The sequence below is a fragment of the Parasteatoda tepidariorum genome, chromosome 2 (assembly GCF_982258835.1).
Source record: "Parasteatoda tepidariorum strain Cologne lab strain chromosome 2, Ptep-v5.0, whole genome shotgun sequence".
Classification (NCBI taxonomy): domain Eukaryota; kingdom Metazoa; phylum Arthropoda; class Arachnida; order Araneae; family Theridiidae; genus Parasteatoda; species Parasteatoda tepidariorum.
Window position 1 is genome coordinate 124,475,873 of NC_141756.1, and position 20,034 is coordinate 124,495,906.

General features: G+C 27.6%; 1 protein-coding gene across 1 annotated transcript in view; it reads right to left on the reverse strand.

The window, feature by feature from the left end:
* The window catches only part of LOC107445901 (charged multivesicular body protein 7), a 54,240-nt gene that overhangs the window by 20,962 nt on the left and 13,244 nt on the right, over nucleotides 1–20,034 (reverse strand). The window contains exons 5-6 of the mRNA XM_087158276.1: nucleotides 16,623–16,685; nucleotides 5,003–5,051 (exon numbers count right to left, since the gene is read on the reverse strand). Of these exons, the coding sequence (XP_087014402.1) occupies nucleotides 5,003–5,051; nucleotides 16,623–16,685 (112 nt within the window). The remainder of the gene's footprint in view (nucleotides 1–5,002; nucleotides 5,052–16,622; nucleotides 16,686–20,034) is intronic.

The window sequence follows — 20,034 nt, forward strand, 5'->3', positions numbered from 1 at the left end:
TAAAGTGCCAAATGCTCATTAAATCCTTAATTTAAATGCAATATGATAGCAACCTGAGAAATTCATAAGTGGTGGAAAACGTGAATTTTTAAACTGCTCACTGTTTGTTGCTTAAGTAATCATTTTCGATAAAAAAAAAAAGATAACGTACACTATATAAAAAAATCTAAGAATTAATAAAATTAAATAATAAAGTACATTACCAAATAAGTATTGAATTTTATTTTGAACTATAAGTTTTGTTTTTATTTTAGGTTTTTGTTGAAAACTTATAAGTTTTCTTCAATTAAAATATTTAATTTGAATTTATATTACTTAATTCAACAAAAATTTTTTTCTTACTTTCATTCTGCGAGCATTGAAGTTTTTTTTTTATTAGAATTTATCTTTAAAATGAATTTTTGTATTGCATGATTTGATAAAAATGGCAATTTTTCTTTTTTTAAAAGTATTAGTTTTTTTATTTTCAAATGAATTCTAATAATTGAACGACTTTAATTTTCAACAAATATATTATTAGGTTTATTGATAAAAAAAAAACTAGAACACTAATGTTAAAAGAAATATTACTACATTTGCCATTAACGTGTAAGTTTGATATTATTGCTGCGACTGAATTCAAGTATAAAACTTCCAGTATTTTTTATTTAAAATGACTGGAAGTATGAATTTTATTTTGCAATTTTTTTTGTAAATATTGTTTTTTATGTATATACTACAGAACTTCGTTTTCAACAGTTAAGCTTAAAAACGCAGTTTATTTTATTTTTTTATAAGGGAGAGCCAGATACATAATAAGTTTATTTTCAAGATTAATATTCATATTTTATCTGAAAATAGTTATTCTAATCATCAACTCGAGAAAGAAAAACATATCTGAAAAATTTCAGTTGTTTCCCCAGGTCTTTCAAAGGTATGTGTAAAATTTTAAATATATTTTTAGTGAACTAGGAAATATTGAGATAAAGGAAAAAAACCTCGTTTGAATTTTTTTTTTAAATTTTTCAATTCAAACTGTAGTCTTTTTTCCTTGGAAAATTGTAGTTATACATTTGATAATTATAATTGTGATTAGTGATAAAAGTAAACTTATATATAATTATTCATTTTAACTATGCAAAGAAGGGTAAGATATTTGCCCTTTTTATAAAATACAATGTCCTTTTTTAAACTTGCTGCCCTTTTTTTAGTCTAGAATGAACCCTGTAGTATTTCTTCATTAATATACTAATCAAATTTTTTTAAAAAGGAAAATTCAGAATTATTATCTGCCAGCTAAAAATAAAACATTGTTAAGAAATTAAAAACATCTGCTGTTAGAATTATTTGATGCATAACAGCTATTTACTAAGCATACTATTTTTTCGAAAAATGAATATAAATTATTGTCTTTTTTTGTTTCTTGAGACTTCAACATAGATTATCTAAAATAGTATTGATATTTTATGAGTAACTTCAAGGAGTATTAGTTTGTCTACGGTAAGAACTCCCCCTGCCACATAGTAATACGAAGAAAAAGATTTCCTTTCTCTCGCCCACCTGAGCTAAAACCTGTCCTAAACAGTGACCCCACACCCCTACTTGAAATAGTTACACCTCGTTACAATAGTCACTGCCACGGGTGCAGACAAATGTCTAGGGGAGTTCCTACTTTAGACAAACTATAAGTAAAAAGATATCGAATATAAAAAGCTGTCGAGTACATAACCAAAATTTGTAAGCGTCTTAGAATATCCCAGTATCATAAATGACGTCCTAACATCATAGTTGAAAAATTAAATTTTTTATTATCTGACCACGTGTAAATCACAGAACTATTCAACTAATTATTTCATTATATCTAATACTCTTTCTTTATGATAAAATGTAGATTTTTTTCCGGATAATACATTAAACTATTTTTTAGTGGTACTTAGAGGTTTTCTTCAAATTAACACTCGTAAGTAATTGCTAAGTTTTTTTTTTTTGAGTATCAGAACTATAGCCAGTCAGCTGATAAGATTTTAAAAATATTTTCCAGTTAAAATTACTTAGTGCAAAACATCTGACTGATCATAGTAAATAAATGCACCCCTTTCTCTAAGATTGAAAAAATAAATGATTTATTTATTTACATTATTGTTTCTTATTTGTTTGATTTGTGAAAAGTAAATACATATTAGTGAAACTCAAAGAAACCCAGATTACTATCATACTATAAATGCATTACGGAATATTTGCTCCTGCACCCCAGAATGGGGACAGTAGGCCTTGGCCCTCTATGGGCTGTTGTGCCACTGAGTTTATGTTTTTATTTAAGAATTTTAAGCAAAGGCTTTTATTTTAAGGGCGTAAAAATAAACACGATCGAAATACTTCTAAAGTATACCCTAAAATATATGTAGAATATACGTTGGAATCGATAGATAAAAAATACCTTTTCAAACAATTTCGAGTAAAACGGAAACACTAGCTTGTTTAAAATAGCTGTCTTTATAACTATTTAATTTAAATTCCTGGTGCTAAGGGACATTCTCTATACTATTTTCACATTCGACTTCTGAAATTTCAATTGTAAATGGAATTGTAGAAACATGATGATGAATTGTATGAAACATGTAAAATGATTGGTGCTTTCGTACACTATGAACCAATGGTACGCTGAAATAGATTGTGGTTGAATGAATTGTGAAAAAGTTGAATAGAACAATCTGAAAAGCACACTTTTGCATAACACATGGCGAAAATCGTGACCGAGGACTTCCCTACAAGATTTTCCAATGACACAGATATAGACAGAAAAACACACCCTTGTTATTTTTCAATTCCTTCAATATTTGATATAATGTCTGAAGATAGTGATGAAAAATAAAATATTGAACTGAACAAGAGTTTCAAAGCATAAAAGCTCTGGTACATATGAAAACCAAAAAGAAAAAAACAAGTAAATATTAAAAATTAAATTTTATTCTTCCCTGATTTTATGTTTTCCTGCTTCAGTTTTTTTTTAAAACACTAAGCCCATTGAAAATGTAAAATCATGGTTCCATTCTGAACTGAAAGTTACGAAAAATGAACATTTAAGTTATAAAAAATAATTATAAATCTTAAATAACGGAAAGATTTATTAATATTCCTCTCAAAAAAAAGCTAATGAAGATTTTACTAGTTAAGAACAGTCCTCCAAACAAATTAATAACAATCAAACTCAAACTTTCAAAGACGGATAACTCTATCAGTATGCAATGAATTGTGAATTAACTTTTTTAAAAAAGAACAAAATCTATGGATTGGATTACTTTGATATGATTTTAACTAAATTTTCCTGATTTATTCATGAGCACAACAGCTGAGGGGCGGGGCCTCTAACCCATTTTCCCTTGTTACTAGAACATTCCAGTTCAATATCCTAATTACTTTAAAATTGCATAATGGAACCTAGTCATTGAGGTCTTAGACATCCGGCTTGAATTGGAATATTTTGTGTGTTGGGCTAGTTGGATCTAAATGGAAAATGTGCTTTGCAAACCTCATTCTGTTTTATTTTATTACATCAATGTTCTTATAATTTTTGTAAATTTCCATTTTTTTTTCTATTTTGAAGAAATTGGCCTTTTTGATTTTGCTAAAAATTTTTTTGAAAGGTGGCTAGCTTAACTTGTGTGGCAGAGTCCAAGTGTTAATCAGGGTGCATAGCCAGATCTTTCAGCAAAGCACCATTTAAGTACTTTTTAAGCACTATATATATATAGACAAAATACAAAATAATTTTCAAAGACTGTACACGATGGTGCTAAAATAACAAGTTTCTGACAAATAACTCTTTTCTTGATTATATTAATCATTATAAAATGATCAAGAGATTTCTTGGTTCGATATCAGATGGTGAAAAATATAGCCTGAAATTGAGAATATCTTGCAAAATGCAGCAGAGTTGTTGAGTACAAGAATCTCACCGAACTAAGCTCAGTAGATGCACATGCGGATTTGCAAGTATTTCATTAAACATGTAAAATGATTGCCTCTTTCGTATGCTATGGGCTGACAGTATGCGGAAATGGATTGTGGTTCAATGAATTTTAAAAAGGTTGAATAGAGCATTGTGAAAACCATGCTTTTGCATAATACGTGACGAAAATCGACACGGTAAAGAAAAAAAAATCTCATTTTCGAAAAGGGAACATCAAGCACTTTTTAAAAGCACCCTATGAAAAAAGCACCATTAAGGGCTTCTAAAAAACGAAAATAAGTGCCTTTAAGCATTTTTTTAAAAATGCTACGGATTGATTAAAACAGACAAATAATATTTTCTGACTGTCACAATACAGCCAACCTTTGATGCATTGTATTAAAAAATAACATTGAAAGAACACGGTTGAATGATTTACTTTCTTCATTAAGATTGGCAACAGTGTGTTGGAAGATATCTTGAAGGATCGTAACAAATTGGATGTTGAAACAGGCAAGCACCATTAACACATAACCTTAATAAGATCACTGAAACTTTTTTAATATAATGATCAATATTGTTGTTAATAGAACAGAACTTTTTTTGAATGAGAAATATGTTGTGTAACAATGCTTAAATTGTTTTTTTGCGAAACTATGTAGCCACATTTACAAAGTCAACAACTTTCTTCTTTCAGTCCAATTCGAACTGTAATAAACAAAAAACTCGGCAATGTAGCGGTCAGAAAAAAGAGCAGGTTCATAAACACTTTTTTTCCTTCTGGTATAAATGGATAAGATGTAAATAAATCTAATTCATTAAAAATTGAAAATTATTTTGAAAAAGAAAAGAGATAAACGTTTAAAATGAATATTTGGGTAGAAAGAGCAAGTGGTAAAGATTAAACATTAGGCAATGTATTATATTTTAAGTAACATGACAATTTTCATCAAAGTTTGTTTTCAGCAGATAAAAAGTCAATAAATTATAAAAATAAGATGAACATATTTTCTGTTCAATAAAAAAATTAATTTCAACAAATAAATAAAATTATAATAGCAAGGGTTCACTCACTTTATTTTTGTATCCATTTTTAAGAAGCTGTTTTATAGAATTTGTGCAACTAAAAAATAAATAAAATTTTAAAAATTAATTTAAAAATAGACTAAATTAAATGAAATATAAAAGAAAGAAAGCACATATAATGAAAGATAATATCCAAGGAAAATTGCTTAAATAGTCAACTGAAACTTCCAATTCATTTTAAATAAAATTTTCATTCAAAGTTATAAATCAAGTGATTCGAATAAATTATTCTTATGAAATGATTCATATCACTGATTCAAATAATGTGATTTGGATCATTAGAACCAAGTGATTCGGTTCAGTGCTTCAAATTATGTGATTTAGATCTCATTTTGAAATGTAGTAATTTGGATCACTGATTCCAATAACATGACTTAAATGTAAATCTCGTGATACAAATCAAAAGCTTAAAATAAATTTGAAATTGCAAAAACTTTGGAGCATTTTTACTTATCTATCACTATTTTTCTTTAAACTAATGTCTATAGAAAAAAAAGGTGTTATTCTTTCTCATTAATGAAGTCTTTAAAAAAAATAAATATACTTATTATATCTTTCGCATAATTGCATTGCATATATTGCCAAATGTTATATATACTTTTAACTATGGCAAATTTTAAGAAACTATAAAGGAATTGTTTTATTAATTTATTTTCTTTCTATCTGAATCCACAAAATTCTTTAATTGGAAAATCTTAAGTCCTTAACAATAAATGTGTTAGAATCTCTCAGGTATTACAAGAAATTTTTAACTGTATATAATATAGCATCACTGCGAAACAAAACTAACCTGAAATTTAAGAAACAATTCTTTATTATAATTCAAATAAATCCATTTCGTAAAAATCATCGATTCGAATCCTGATAATAATGGAACAATTGATTAAAATGTATCAATGAACTATAATGAATTAATTATTCACTATAATTCTAATCCATTTCTATAAAATCAACTCATTCAAATCCTGATTATAATGAAACAATAATAAATTATACTTCAAATCCATTTCTATAAAATCAACTGATTCGAATCAGTCGCAATTTCGCGATTCAAATCTCAGAATTAGTACCCAACTAGAGATTGATTGAGATAGTTAGAAGTTAGTGAGTGGAATAACACCACCTTGGGAAACTGCTCTTGAATCTGCAATTTAAGACTTATTCTACAATTTATTAAGGTGTACAGCATCAATTTTTTACTGCTTCCCTGATTATCCCGAGTAAACTAGGGCATAGCAGAATTCGCCAATACGTTTTGTTTTATCACACTTTATCTCGGTCGGAAGCAAAACAAAAAATGATAATAATCTGCTGTGGTTGGAAGCTTACCAATTTTTGTTTCAGAGTTTTGCTATGTGTGTGACTGCAGATGTGTTTTGTGCAATTATATATATGATGGTTTCTGAATTTACATAGAAAAAAGAGTAAAAAAAAAAAAATGGCAATCACGAACGAAAGTAATGCAGATGATTTTCGGATTATGAAGATGTGAACACATACAAAGACTAATATTTAACTTTTTTCAATTACAAGAGATAATTTGGGATAGCAAACTGATGGTAAATTAAATATTTTTTACACATAAAAAAATTAAAATGTCAACTTATAACTAGCGTATTATGTTTTGTATTAGTTCCTTGTATTTATGAATGAAATAAAAAAATATGTTGATTCTTTGCATTTTTTTCTCAAAATATTAGGTAAGAAAAGCGGTTAAAGTTGATTCAATGATGGAATATTCCAAAAGAAACCAAAATCTAGAGCACCCATTGAAGTTTTGTGGATGAACTTCATTCTTAAATACAAAGCCTAACTAAGGCAGGGACATACGGGGCAGCTGCTCCGGGCCCCCACACCAGAGAGGGACTCCCAAATGGAATAGAAAGTATATTTTACTTCTTTAATAAACTTTTTTTTAAACAAAATATCAGTGCAGTGTAAAATCCATCAGTGTTATGCTAGCTTCTTCATTAATCTATAATATGAACACAATCTATGTTTCGTAAATCCATGGCTTTCTAGGGCGGAAATCACAGTTACAATGGACAAATTTGGCCAGTTAAAAGAACGTATTCTTATATATATCGCAATATGTTTACAGAAATACAGGCTTCTGATTGGCTTAATTGAGCCTTCATCATTGCAAAAATTTCACCCCAATGTCAGCAAGAATATGAATTTTCCCCAGCTAGGTGACAAAGTCAACAATCAGAAAACTGCACTCGGCATGATGGATATAGAATTGTCAGAAACTCAATAAAATGGACAGAACGATATGTCATCTGATCATCGGAAAGGGCTTCATAGCTATTTTAGGTTCGAATAATTTTTCTTGTTATATATCTATAATGAGGTAAAAAATTTACATACCACCATAAAGTTCGGTACTTTATTACTGAAGTTGGTAAGCAGAGGGGGCCCCCAAAGAAATGTTTGCCCTGGGCTCCAATTTGGTTAAGTCGACAAAAACAAAGCAGACTTAAACAAATTCAGCGCAAATTCTGCATTGTTTGGGAGAGTTTTTTTTTATCACTAACATTGAAAGTCAATGAATCCTGTTAAAAACTCGAGGTAGTGGATTCGAATCTGTGACAAATGCACACTTAGGCAAAACAGATAATCAAGGGAAAGAAGAAAAAAAAAAGAAAGAACATTGCTAGAAACCTTCACAAGAAACTGGATTTAGAAAATATTTCCTGAATGAGAGATATTATAAAAGGTCATTATACCTGGGATTATGGAGAAAATATAACTATGAATAAGACTGTTAACTGCTTCCTTTACCAATTTTTTTTCGGAAAAAATCAACAAATACTTTATTTCATTAATAAATACAAGGAACTAAAACAAAACATAATACACAAGTCTGAAGCTGAAATTTTAATTTTTCTTACGTGTAAAAAACATTTAATTTATCACCAGTTTAATATCACGAGTAGTCTCAGGCAAATTAAAAAGCTAAATATTAGTCTTTGTATGACAGTTTTTAAAATAAGGGACAACAGAAAGTTATTCTTTCCGAACGCCAAAGTGTTACAATTTTTTTTTAAAACTCTTTTTCTCTAATTAAATTCAGCAGCAAACGATTATACAATTGCACAAACAGAGATGCAAGTGGCAAAACATGGTTTTGGAGCATCTTTGGAGCAACAAAAAAGCAATTTTGGAGCAGCAAAACAAAGATTTGGAGCATATTTAATAAATAGAATTAAAACAAGAATTTAATAACAAGAATTTTTAATTTTGTTCATTAATAACATATCTTATTTTTTACACTTTTTTGAAGGTTCCTGCATTAACAAATTAAGTTTCTCCTTGGTACCTTCCAATGCTGTTAAATATTCTACTATCCTCGACTTAGCCTCAGATAAGAGGATCTGTCCGCTTTCTATAATCGACATGTCTTTATTAATTTTACCCATGTTTAATATTTTTTTCAGCTGTTAATTAAACCATCAGCTAAATTAACTAATATAAACAAAACAAATGATTAAATAACGCAATATATTTCATACTTAATTATACAGGGAGGGGGGAAGGATAAAATAAAAGGAAAACTTATTAATCTAAATAAAAACAACACTTGAAAATATTGAACCGGAAACGATAGTTAAAAAAGACACCAGCATAAATATTAAAACCCAGACCAAGGCACAATTAAAAAGATCAACTGAATTAAAAAAAAAACCCTAATGATAAAATTTATGAAAAAAAAAAAAAGAATTAATTTATTGAGTGCGAAATTTATCTTGAAAAGAAAAAAAAATCAAACGTCGTGGAATCAGGAAAACAAAACTGCAATACGTTTCATAAAATAATCGTATGTTTAAATTAACAATTCTCCTTTATTTTTATAAAAACGCGATTTTTATTTAAAGCAGATGTGATTCCACATCAAGAAAAACTTGCAAATGATACTGCACTTCCAAAGAATCAGAATTTATTCAAAAGAAAAAGATTTTATTTTTATTAATCGATGACAAATAGATAAATATATTTTACTCTTTTATCTTCAGTTCACTGATATGCATGTGCAATGCATTTTCCCACCCCCTCGTAAATCAAAGAGAAAACAAAATCAGGTAAATATGTATTTTTTTAAAAATAAGTTTCTTTTTTATGAATTCCACTACATTAAAAGTGATAGCAGACTGAAAATACGACTTTGAAAAAGAGTTTCTATTATTATTCGCTCTAATCATCAGAAGAAAAAAAAGGTATGGAGGATACAAAGTGCTTTTTAACTGATAGAGTAGATCTGGCCACAGATGCATAATGATTTAATTGACTATTTTGTAAACAAGATTGAAAAAGGAATCTCATATATAAGAGATACCACCTTTAAAAGAAAGAAGAACTATGAAGAAAATATTTTTCTCTTGCACTTCAGGATGAAGCTATCATTGGTCATTGTTGGGACTTAAAAAATATAGTATAGGTACAAAATATTATACTGAGAATGTGAAAGCGTTCTTTCTGATGATATGGATTATGACTAATGTACCACAGTTAATGATGCAATAATTAGTGTAAACTAGTAGAATATTTTTTTTTATTTTGAAATTATTATTTTAAGACAAATAGAGCTATAACTAATTTTATGCATGAATCCAAACAAGAGGCTAGAGCATTTTTGTAATAGTACAAAGGTTTATAACTTTTTACCGCTTTTACTAGATAAAATCAGGGTCGGGATTTTATCCGGAAAAAACCTATTTCTACCAGGACACCGGAACAATTGGTCGAAATTAAAATTGACCAACACAGTTGTTAAATGATAACTAATAAATTAATAGGTCAATTTAAAAAGAAAAAAAGATTAACATACTGCAAAAAAGTAAAATTTTTTTTGGAGAAAATAACAGTTTTTGTATTATTTTAATTTTATATAGAATTTTAAAATATAATCAAATTATAAATATCTGCATTTTGATTATATTATACTTATTATATGCACACTTATATCTAGATGAATTAGGTATACTTATACTATTTTCTGTTTACTGGGTGTTGAAAGATAGAGAATTATCTAAAAATACAAAAAATGAGTAGCTTGGTAAAATATTGATTATTTCAAAATGCTAGAATTATTTTAAATGGTTAAATTTTTATCGCAACTTTATTTTGACGTCAATCTATTTTTTAGTAATTTGGTTTTTAATTCATTTATCAAAAACTGATTTATTTAACAAAAATAAATAAACAAAATAATAAAACTAGTTTTTTTTCTCTAAATATTAGTGAATCCTTAGAAAAATATTGTAAACTATTAAAATGAGAGGGGAAAAATCTTAGCTCTAACAGTCTTATTTGAAAACTTATAAGTTTTTATTTCCTAAACAAAATTTTTAAGTTTTCTCATGATTTTCAAGTCAAATTTTTTTTTTTTTAAAAAAAAGCTCTAAAGTTGTTTAGCTTTTAATTGAATGAATTAAAAAAAAATTTTTTTTTATAAAATAAACCATTGATTTGAAAACGAAAATTCAGTAATTTAATTTGTGAATAAAAATTTATGTTTAAAAATTCATACGTTTGCTTCATAAATTATGATTATATGATTCAGTATGTAAAAACAATTTGTATTAAAAATATATCAGGGTTCATACAGAGATCAGAAGAAGAAATCCAAGGAGTATCCAAGGAGTCCAAAATTTTAAGGACTTATCAAAAATTTAAAAACTTTGTGTAAAAGATAGTTTTTTTTTAAAAAATTTAAAAGCAGTTATTATAAGGAACTTGCAAAACTGTATATTTTGAATTTAGTTTCTATCCCTTTTGAAATAAATTTTGACTTTGTCAAACTTCGTCAAGAAAAATAAATTAAGTTATTACTTTGATGAATAAATAAATTTTCTAATTTCAAATATTTTAATAAATCTTGTTAAAGTACAGATGTTAAGAATTGACATAAAAACCTACCAATCTTATATTTTTAAATTTGAATACATAAGAAAATCTAAGGCATTTTATACCAACAAAAAAAAAATCACAGCAAATTATTAATTAAGTTTGCTTGTTACATGTTAAATTATTTGCTGTTATTTTTCCTCTTCTAACTCTGCAATTCAATTTTTATTCTTTTAAAAGTTTTCCTAAACTGCTAGATTTTGACAGCTAAGTCATATCCAGTGGTGCAAGCGGCTAAACATGGCAAGTGTCTTCCATTCTCATTACAGGATGCAACACTTTAAGATGGAACAGTAACCTATTTTCAAGAGGCAATGCTTTTAATAACTTTTTTGCAAATGCCATAGACCTGGCACCTATATACATAGAATTTTTTTCTGAAGAAGATAAGGATGTCATCACATTTGTGGTATCTAGTCCAACATCTATTAAATTTGAATTAAGCCAAATATCTGCGTTTTCTACATCCAATGATTTTAAGTCCTTTCCTGACAAACTAAGAAAAGCAGAACTCTTTAAAAAACGCCCTAACAATGCCTTAACTAGAGACACCATTTCATCATACAGCAAGTGAATCAATGGTGTCTCAGTTTGGAAACGACCTAAGAGTTAATTTAATATAGCCAAAATATTTATTTAAGAAAAAGAAGAGCTTTTGGCAAAAGAAATTTAAATAAATTCGATATTGCGTGGCTCATACTGTTTTCTAAATTAATAATTCTTTATTTAATTCTGCAAAAGGTAATTCAAGACTCTAATTAATTTAACTATTATTTAAGGTAATTGAGTGTATTTTTTTAAAAAATTTTAATAAATGTTATTGGTAATAGCATATTCAACAAAACATTAACAAGATTAATATTGATCAAACTGAATTCATAAAAATATGTAAAGAATTAAGCAAATTAAGAAAACTTTAATAAATTTTTATTACAAATGTAAATTAGTGAATGGCCCCTAATAAATTTTTATAAAAATTGGTTACCTAGTACAGTATTTCATTAATGAAATGATTAAAAAAAATTAAATAATTTCTAAATGCAAATTCAATGTGTATTGAAGCTGAAAAAATTTGTCAGAAGTAAATTATTATATTGTCCCTACACTCATAATCTTTCACAAATCTGTGATAATTAAAATTTTTTACATCAATTGTTTTAAATCAAAGATCATTTTTAAATCATTAAGAGATGAATTAAAGTATTTCTGAATGACAAATCGAAAAAATATAAGATTTTTTGCTGCATTCAAAATATTGAAAGCCCCTCTTTTCATGCTTGCCTCTAAATATTATAAAGTTTTTTCCTTGAACAAATTAAGAGCACCGAAAATTTTTAAAGTAATAATACAATAATAAAATGCAATAAGTAAAAAACAGAAAATTATTATTTAAAAAAAAAACAATTAAGTAAAATCAATGTTTAAATACAATATGCAATTAGAGGATGGTCCCTCAGATAAAAAAAAATTACGTTTAAGAAACATTAATTTTTATCTTTATTAAATTAGATGAATAAAGGGGAGATGGAAATTTTGAGGTTATGAAGCTTTGTGATTCTTGACTGCTCTGAGGATCAACATGAAAATATGTACTTAGTGAATGGTCCCTCAAATTAATTCAAAGGTCATGGTACTAATCTATAAATAGAATAGCGCAAGAAGGCCATTAGCTTGCCATTGACGAAGTTGATAGCACTTCAATAACTATGAAATTAACAAGAGAAATAAAATTTTCTCTTGCTATTAAAATTTGGCAATGTTTAGTTGGTCCCCGAAAATTCGAGCGAAGTTTCGGTTCCATTTCAGAGACTGGAAAATGAAGCCTGAAATTGAGAATATCTTGAAAAATAAAGCAGAGTTGCACATGAAAGTGCAAGAATCCTTCCCACTGAATCCAGAGCAACCCACATGGCAGTAGCTTGGTTGCCGCAAAATTGTGACTTCACGATACCCAGGGAAAAATATCCTTTTTGGAGCAATTTAAGCCAACTACTTCAATTTGGAGCAAGTTTCCACAATTGGCGAAGCACTTGCACCACTGCATATCATTTAGTTTCCCAGCTTGGACAGCAAATTCATCAGCGAACTTAGGTAAGTTCATCTATGCAAAGCAATTATCTAAGGAGTTCCTAAGGACTAATTTGGAAATCTAAGTAGTTCCAAGTACTCCTTGGAGACTTTTTTATTTCCAAGGAGTTTCTAAGGAGTCTGTACGCACCCTGAATTATATACAGTGAAACTTCAATTAAGCAGGCACTCTTGGAATCCAAAAAAATTGTTCGTTTACGGGAGCGTACCCTAATAACTAAGCTTAACACCATAAATTGTTTTTAGAATATTTTCAAATATATAGATATAATTAAATAATATTATAGTAAATAATTTTAAAGTAAATCTCCCATGATTCACAGAAGAAAAAAAAAAGCAATGCATGCCTGTAAGTCATGAGGACCTATGGAGTTGATCATTCATGATTGATTATCTATCAAGTGTCTGAATAAATGTTTCATTGATAGGAATACCTCAAAGATTATACTTCTGTTCTCTTTTTTACCCCAGCTGTGATAAACACAGTCCTCAAATTGATAAGAAAATGAAAGAAATGGGGAGGAAGCATTGAGGGCATTGTCATTTCAACTCGAGAAGTTTTGTTGTCTGGAAGATCAAAAGATGCCGTTGTCCGAATTATTTCACAAGAGCAGTATCATTTTCTCTCCTTTCTTTGTAAAGATAACAGGAGAAATTCCCTGTTTTTATTTCTTCCAGTACATATTATACACAATAAATTAAGAGGAAACAACAATTACTGTGCTCTTGTGTGAGCTATATTGAGCTAACTTTATTTATTAGTTTTAATTGCTGGAAAAACAGCTGAACATACTTAAATAATGCTATAGTAAATGAAATAGTTTAGTATAGCTGAAATATCCCGTAGATTATGCTTTGATTGGTCACTATTTTTTAAAAGACAAAAATTCCCAGTTTGTAAAATAAAAATTCCCTGATCACCATGTGGAGTGGCAATCCTGTCAATCTAATTGTAACCAAATAAAAAAGGGGCATCACACTGATTCTTTGGTTAAATTCGGACAACAAAATTGCTACTCATTATCAAAAAAAGGAAAAAAATTTTTTTTTTTTTTTTTCGAGTGAACAATCTTTTGAGATAATCAATTTTACACATGCCTTAGTAGTTCATTAGTTTTACCCGAATTATTACAAATTTTTTTTTTTGTCTCGTATTCTTGAATTTTATCCAAAGTTGCTCTTCATCTAAAAAATCTATGTAAAAAGTCATGCCACGTGATTGAGAACTTAGAAAAAAGAGGGTGCCAGTATGCGTGCAATAAATGTCTCGCTAACCAGATTTTACATAAGTATCATCCTCATCAATGGTTTCAGCCCAGGGTGGGACTTGGCTGAATCAAGAAGTTTTTTCCAGGATAACCTTTTTCCTGCAAGTGTTTTCCAGATTTTAGTTTTAAGAACAAAAGGTCTTTTTCTAGGCCATCTATCCATCTCGAATTCGGCCTGCCTTTTTTTTTCGTGTGCCAACGGGTCTGGCATAGAAAACTCTTTGTGGTACGGTCTCCGTCCATTCTGATAGCACAGCCTGTCCATTTTATTATTTGTCGTTTATTAACTTTAATAATGTCAGGTTCATTATGGGAGTAATAAAGCGATAGATTTGATCTTCTAAGACACACACCATTTGTTTGAATTCCTCCAAAAATACTTCTCAAAACCTTTCTTTCAAATGTACCCAACATAGCCTCATTCGTACAAGATAGGGTCCAGGTTTCACAAGCATATGTTAAAATTGATTTTACCTAAGTAATAAAACTTAAATGTTAGATTAGCGGAATTTTTGTTGGAAAATAAGTGACTGATAAGAGAATCAACTGTCTTGAGATTCGCAGAATTCTGCCAATTACCGGAAGAATCACATGCCTTTTCACATTTCTGAAACAGTTATTGTATAAAGTAACAGTAACTTTTTTTTAAAAAAAATTTATATTTAATATCAATAAAATGCATAATTGATATCTATCGAATTTAAATAAATTTTTGTTTTTATTTGGCATGACATTTACAGAATATATGAGTAAAATTTAAAAAGTGAATAATGAAACAAAGAAAATATATTTTTAAGTTGTTTCTTTTAAATTAAAATACATAATTTTACATTTATTAAAATAATAAGATTTCGCAAAATTTAATTTAGCTGTTATGAAAAGAAAAATGGTTTATTACTCCAAAAAATGAGAAATTTCTGCTTTTTGGTTATGACAAGAATTTCCCCTTTCTTGCCCTTTTCTGAAGTAAGGTATGGTCCCATTTCCCAGTGTAGAAAGAGTGTAAAATGGGGGTGTTGTGAATTTTGACTAAATTGATGACTTAACTGTACAACTTGAGAGGAATAAAAACACCTCCCTATGTTAGTCCGAGGGATTCATCAAAGTTTTTCGTGATTCCAAGACACCTTAAGATAAAGGGAATAAGTATGCTGCTTGTAATCATGAAATAAAATGCGTGATTTGCAGTATATTACAATAATAAATAATTTGATTACAATATTTTGAAAGTTCTTTACATAATTGTAAAATGAATTTCTACTATACTTCCTTATGTAAAAACAATGAAAAAAGGCTACAGTAGTTTCAACTTCCAAAGAAATTCATTAAATTTATTTTTCTTTCCTAGCTTTTTAATTTATGATTTCTTAAATGACTTGGAAATATTATTATTTCAACTAGATAACAATTGCAAACTGTTTAAATTTTTAAGTCAATAATTGATATTTTTTCACTTAAAATAATTTTTCTTTTTCTCTCACTTGAGTTAGAAGAAACCTTTTTTTTTCTGGGCAGTTTTTTTCTTCCTTCACTATGTAAGAAACTTGCCAAGCCTGATAAAAATAGTCTTGACATTTTTGAAACTAGCATTAAAAATTCTATTAAGTGTTCTTATCTGGATAAAAGTATATCTGCTACATTTTAGATTTTCAAATTCATGACTTAACGAAGTTAACATTTTCTCCGACGAAAACACAACAGTAAATTTAAAAAAGCATTATAACAACATTAATTGAAATGATAGGTATAACCAAAACTGTTATACTCTGCATCTTCATATTTATTGATTTTTAACTTAAAAAACAGGGTAAATAAGGAGTTGAAGAAATAAAATGGCTGAAAAAATACAAAAGCAAGTAATTTCTTTTTTCTGCAGAATTATATTCTAAAGTTACTTTCCTTGTTCATCCGAAAGGAAAGAATTACTTTTGATTTGTCTGTTCTGAATTCGGAATAAAAATAATCGCCAATGACTGGAATTTAAAAAAAAAATTTGCTCTAGAAAAGACGTTCTTTCTTTCATTTTTTGAATAAACACCATAACTTTTAAAGAACAGGATAAAAAAATTTTACATTTTTAATAAAATATGACTATGAGTAGGGATTTTGTTACAAATCAGATATTCGGAACAACATGAAATTGGGAGAGGGTGGAGGGTAAATTCAATTTTAAAAATTTGATTATTTGGCAATTCATGACTTTCCCTGATTTTTTTTTTAAAAAAATAGTTAAAATCATGACATTTCTTGAAAAACTTTGTTCAATACTGAAATCCATAACTTTCCAGGCACGCAGATACCTTGTATTTTTCTCTGCAATTTTTTACTAATTTTAGGAAACTTACCTTAAAATTTTCTCTTCCAATTCATCAACGTCATTTATAAGAGTGTCTTTGGCACTTTTAAGGCTAAAATAATAAAAAACAAATTAAACAATTTATATTATAAAAAAGTTTACATTTTGTTTTTCACATTACGAAACCATGCGTTACTTAACATGCATATCAGCATTTTATTTGTACAAATAAATAATTAAAATGACAATATTATACTAACTATTTATCAAATAAAAATTAATAAATAATTTTAAAAAATATTTTTATAGTTTTTAACAAAGAAAAAAAATAAAATTATCTATAACAAACCAAATTAGCAATAAATTTTTTTAAAGATATAAAACACTTTGGAAAACTATATAAAAAAGATTCATAATGAGATTGCTGTTGCAATTATCCTGCTAAATTTTTTAATTATTTAAAAACAATATTATTAGAAAATATTAAAGATTTACTTTAAAGCTTTATTTAATTAAAAATAAATCAAGTTTAAATTAATTATTTAGCTTAGATTTTTAATATTAGGTGAACACAATTAAAGTCGATAATTTTGCTACAATAGAAAGCGGCATCTTAGAATTAGTATATTATGAAGTATTAGAATCATATTTGATAGTTATGCTTTTTCAACACGAAATGTGATTGAGAATATATAAAATTTAAGTTCTGAATTAATTAATTTGGGTTATACTATGATTGGGGTAAAGTTGGAACAATATGGAAAATTCAAATTGTGCATTTGAGTATTTACTTTTCAAGGCAATAATTCTATGGAATTGTTGGCAGTTATTGCTATTGATTTCTCCAGTTTTTAAATCCGATAATTTTTATGCGATATTAATTATTACAACAACGTAACCTCAAAGCGAAACTCGCATTTGATTCGATTCGCATTATTTCGCATTATTTCGTCGTCTATCTCCCCCCGGCAATTACTACTACGGATTTCACGATTTTTTATTGTGATACTTAGAAAAGGCAAAATAATTTGCGTGCCCCCCCAAAAAAAATGCGAAAATATCACCCGTAATATCAGAATAAAAAATTATTACATGTGTTATAAAAAAAAATTAAATGGTTGTTTTTTGTAAACACAGCGCTTTTGAAATTTGTAACATATATGCTTGTTATCATTAAAAGTATCTCGCAGAAAGATATTAGTGAATTAGAGTTTTGTCGCAGATAGATCGATCAAATTCCGCCACAGGGATAGTAACCTTGATATTGGATTGTCAATAATTATAAAACTAATTATTTTTGCCATCAGTAACTATGATTGTAGAAAATTTAAAGCATAGGTAAAAGCAGGTATCTTGAGTACCATATTTGTGTTACTCACGAAATCGTAAAATTGTTATATTAAAAGTAGTTATTTACGAAAATTCATAGCTGCCAACATGGATAGGAAAAAATCCAGTAGATTTTACAAAATAATATAAATTTCATGATAATTGTTGCATAATGCAGTAAATGTTTTACACATAGGGAATTTTATAGTCATCAAAATAGAAAATCTGCAATATTTTAATGTTACGATTGACATTTAACATACTTGAAATGTTATGTATACTCATAATTTGGAACATTAATAGGCATTCAATTCATCAAAGATAGTTAAAAGATTTCTTTCATTAATTTAGAAAGAGAGTTCAGAATAAAAATAAATTAAACATTTTGTAACAAAAAAAGTTTTGAACTGATTTCTATAAATAAGGTTCGCGTCATTATGTATTTCTGTACAAAAATTCTATTTCAATAGGGATTTTTTAAAGAAAACTTACTCAAGAATGTTAGAGAATTTTCTAAAACGCACAAAAACCAGGAGAATTTTAATTAAACCAGTAAACCAGGAGAAACTGGCAAAATCCAGTACAGTTGGCAGCAAAGTAAAATATTGCAACCAACTTTCAACAAAACACAAAAGGCCTTACAAACACTATAAAGCAATCACTTTTGATTTCAATGAAGAGCTGTAAACATGTCAAAAAAATTTCTTCCATAAGGATCAACTCACATACTGACACTTTGCAGAAGTGTCAACTACCCAATACCGGAATCAGAAATACAATATCTATAACATTAACAAAAATAAAACTGGCGCAATTTCATGGGGTTTTACTACTAAATTCTGTATAGGTATATACATAATATTAATAATATGTATGAATTTGAATTTACAATTAAATAAAAAAGTAATACTTAATCCTTTTTTTGCTTTTTTATTATTTTTATTATATTTATTATTTTTTTTGTATATTTTGAATCAAAGCAAAATATGATAATTTTTGAAAGTTAGGAAAAAGCTTATTATTAAAAGATTATTACGACTTTTACTTGTAACCACTAATAATAATAGTGTGATAATAACCAGTAGAGTTGGCACCTATGAGAATGATAAATAATACTACAGACCATTAAATCAATGATGTGCATTTCTTTTTATCCAAGCGTGAGGGGAGGGGTAAAACTGTGAGTCTTTAAAAATCGAAGAAAGTTCAATTCAAAACTTACAAAAACAATGGCGGGGAGACGCAGCAGAGTCAACGAATAGTCATTCATCATTATTTAATAATCGCACTTACGTTAAAATATGAAGTTTCTATTAAATATACAGGGTGCTATATTTTCGATTTTCAAACCCATGACTTTTCATGACTTAACAAAGTTATTATTTTCTTTGACAAAAACACAACAATCAATTTAAAAAATCATTATAACATTAGTTGAAATGATAGGTATAACCAAAACTGTTATAATCTGCATTTTCATATTTATAGATTTTTAATTTAAAAAACAGAGTAAAGAAAGTGTTGAATCAAAAAAATAGCTAAAAAAATACAAAAGCAAAAAATTTTTTTTTTTGCAGAATTATATTTTTAAGATACGTTTCTTGTTCATCGGAAAGGAAAGAAATACTCCTGATTTTTCCATTATCATTTAGGAATAAAAAATATTTGCCAAGAACTGGCTTGTTTGAGCTATAATTTTAAATTGATAAAATAAATTAAAAATAATAACAAAAATTCTGAAATCACAAAAGATAATTCGCCCTAGAAATGATGCTTTTTCTTTCATTTTTTGAAAAAACACCATAATTTTTAAAGAACATGATAAAAACATTTTTCAATAAAATATGATTGTTAGAGGGGATTTTGTTACAAATTCAGATATTTGAAACATTATGAAATTTGGGGGGGGGGGTTACTTCCATTTCAAAAAATTAGATTTTTCGGCAACCTAAATCCATTACTTTCCATGATTTTTTTTTTAAAAAAAAAATTGTTAAAATCACAAGATTTCATGACAAATTTTGTTCAATACCGAAATTCATGACTTTCAATGATTTTTCATGACTTTCCAGGTGCGCAGATACCCTAAATATAAAAATTTTTGATAAAGAAAACCTTAAAAAATTTGTTCA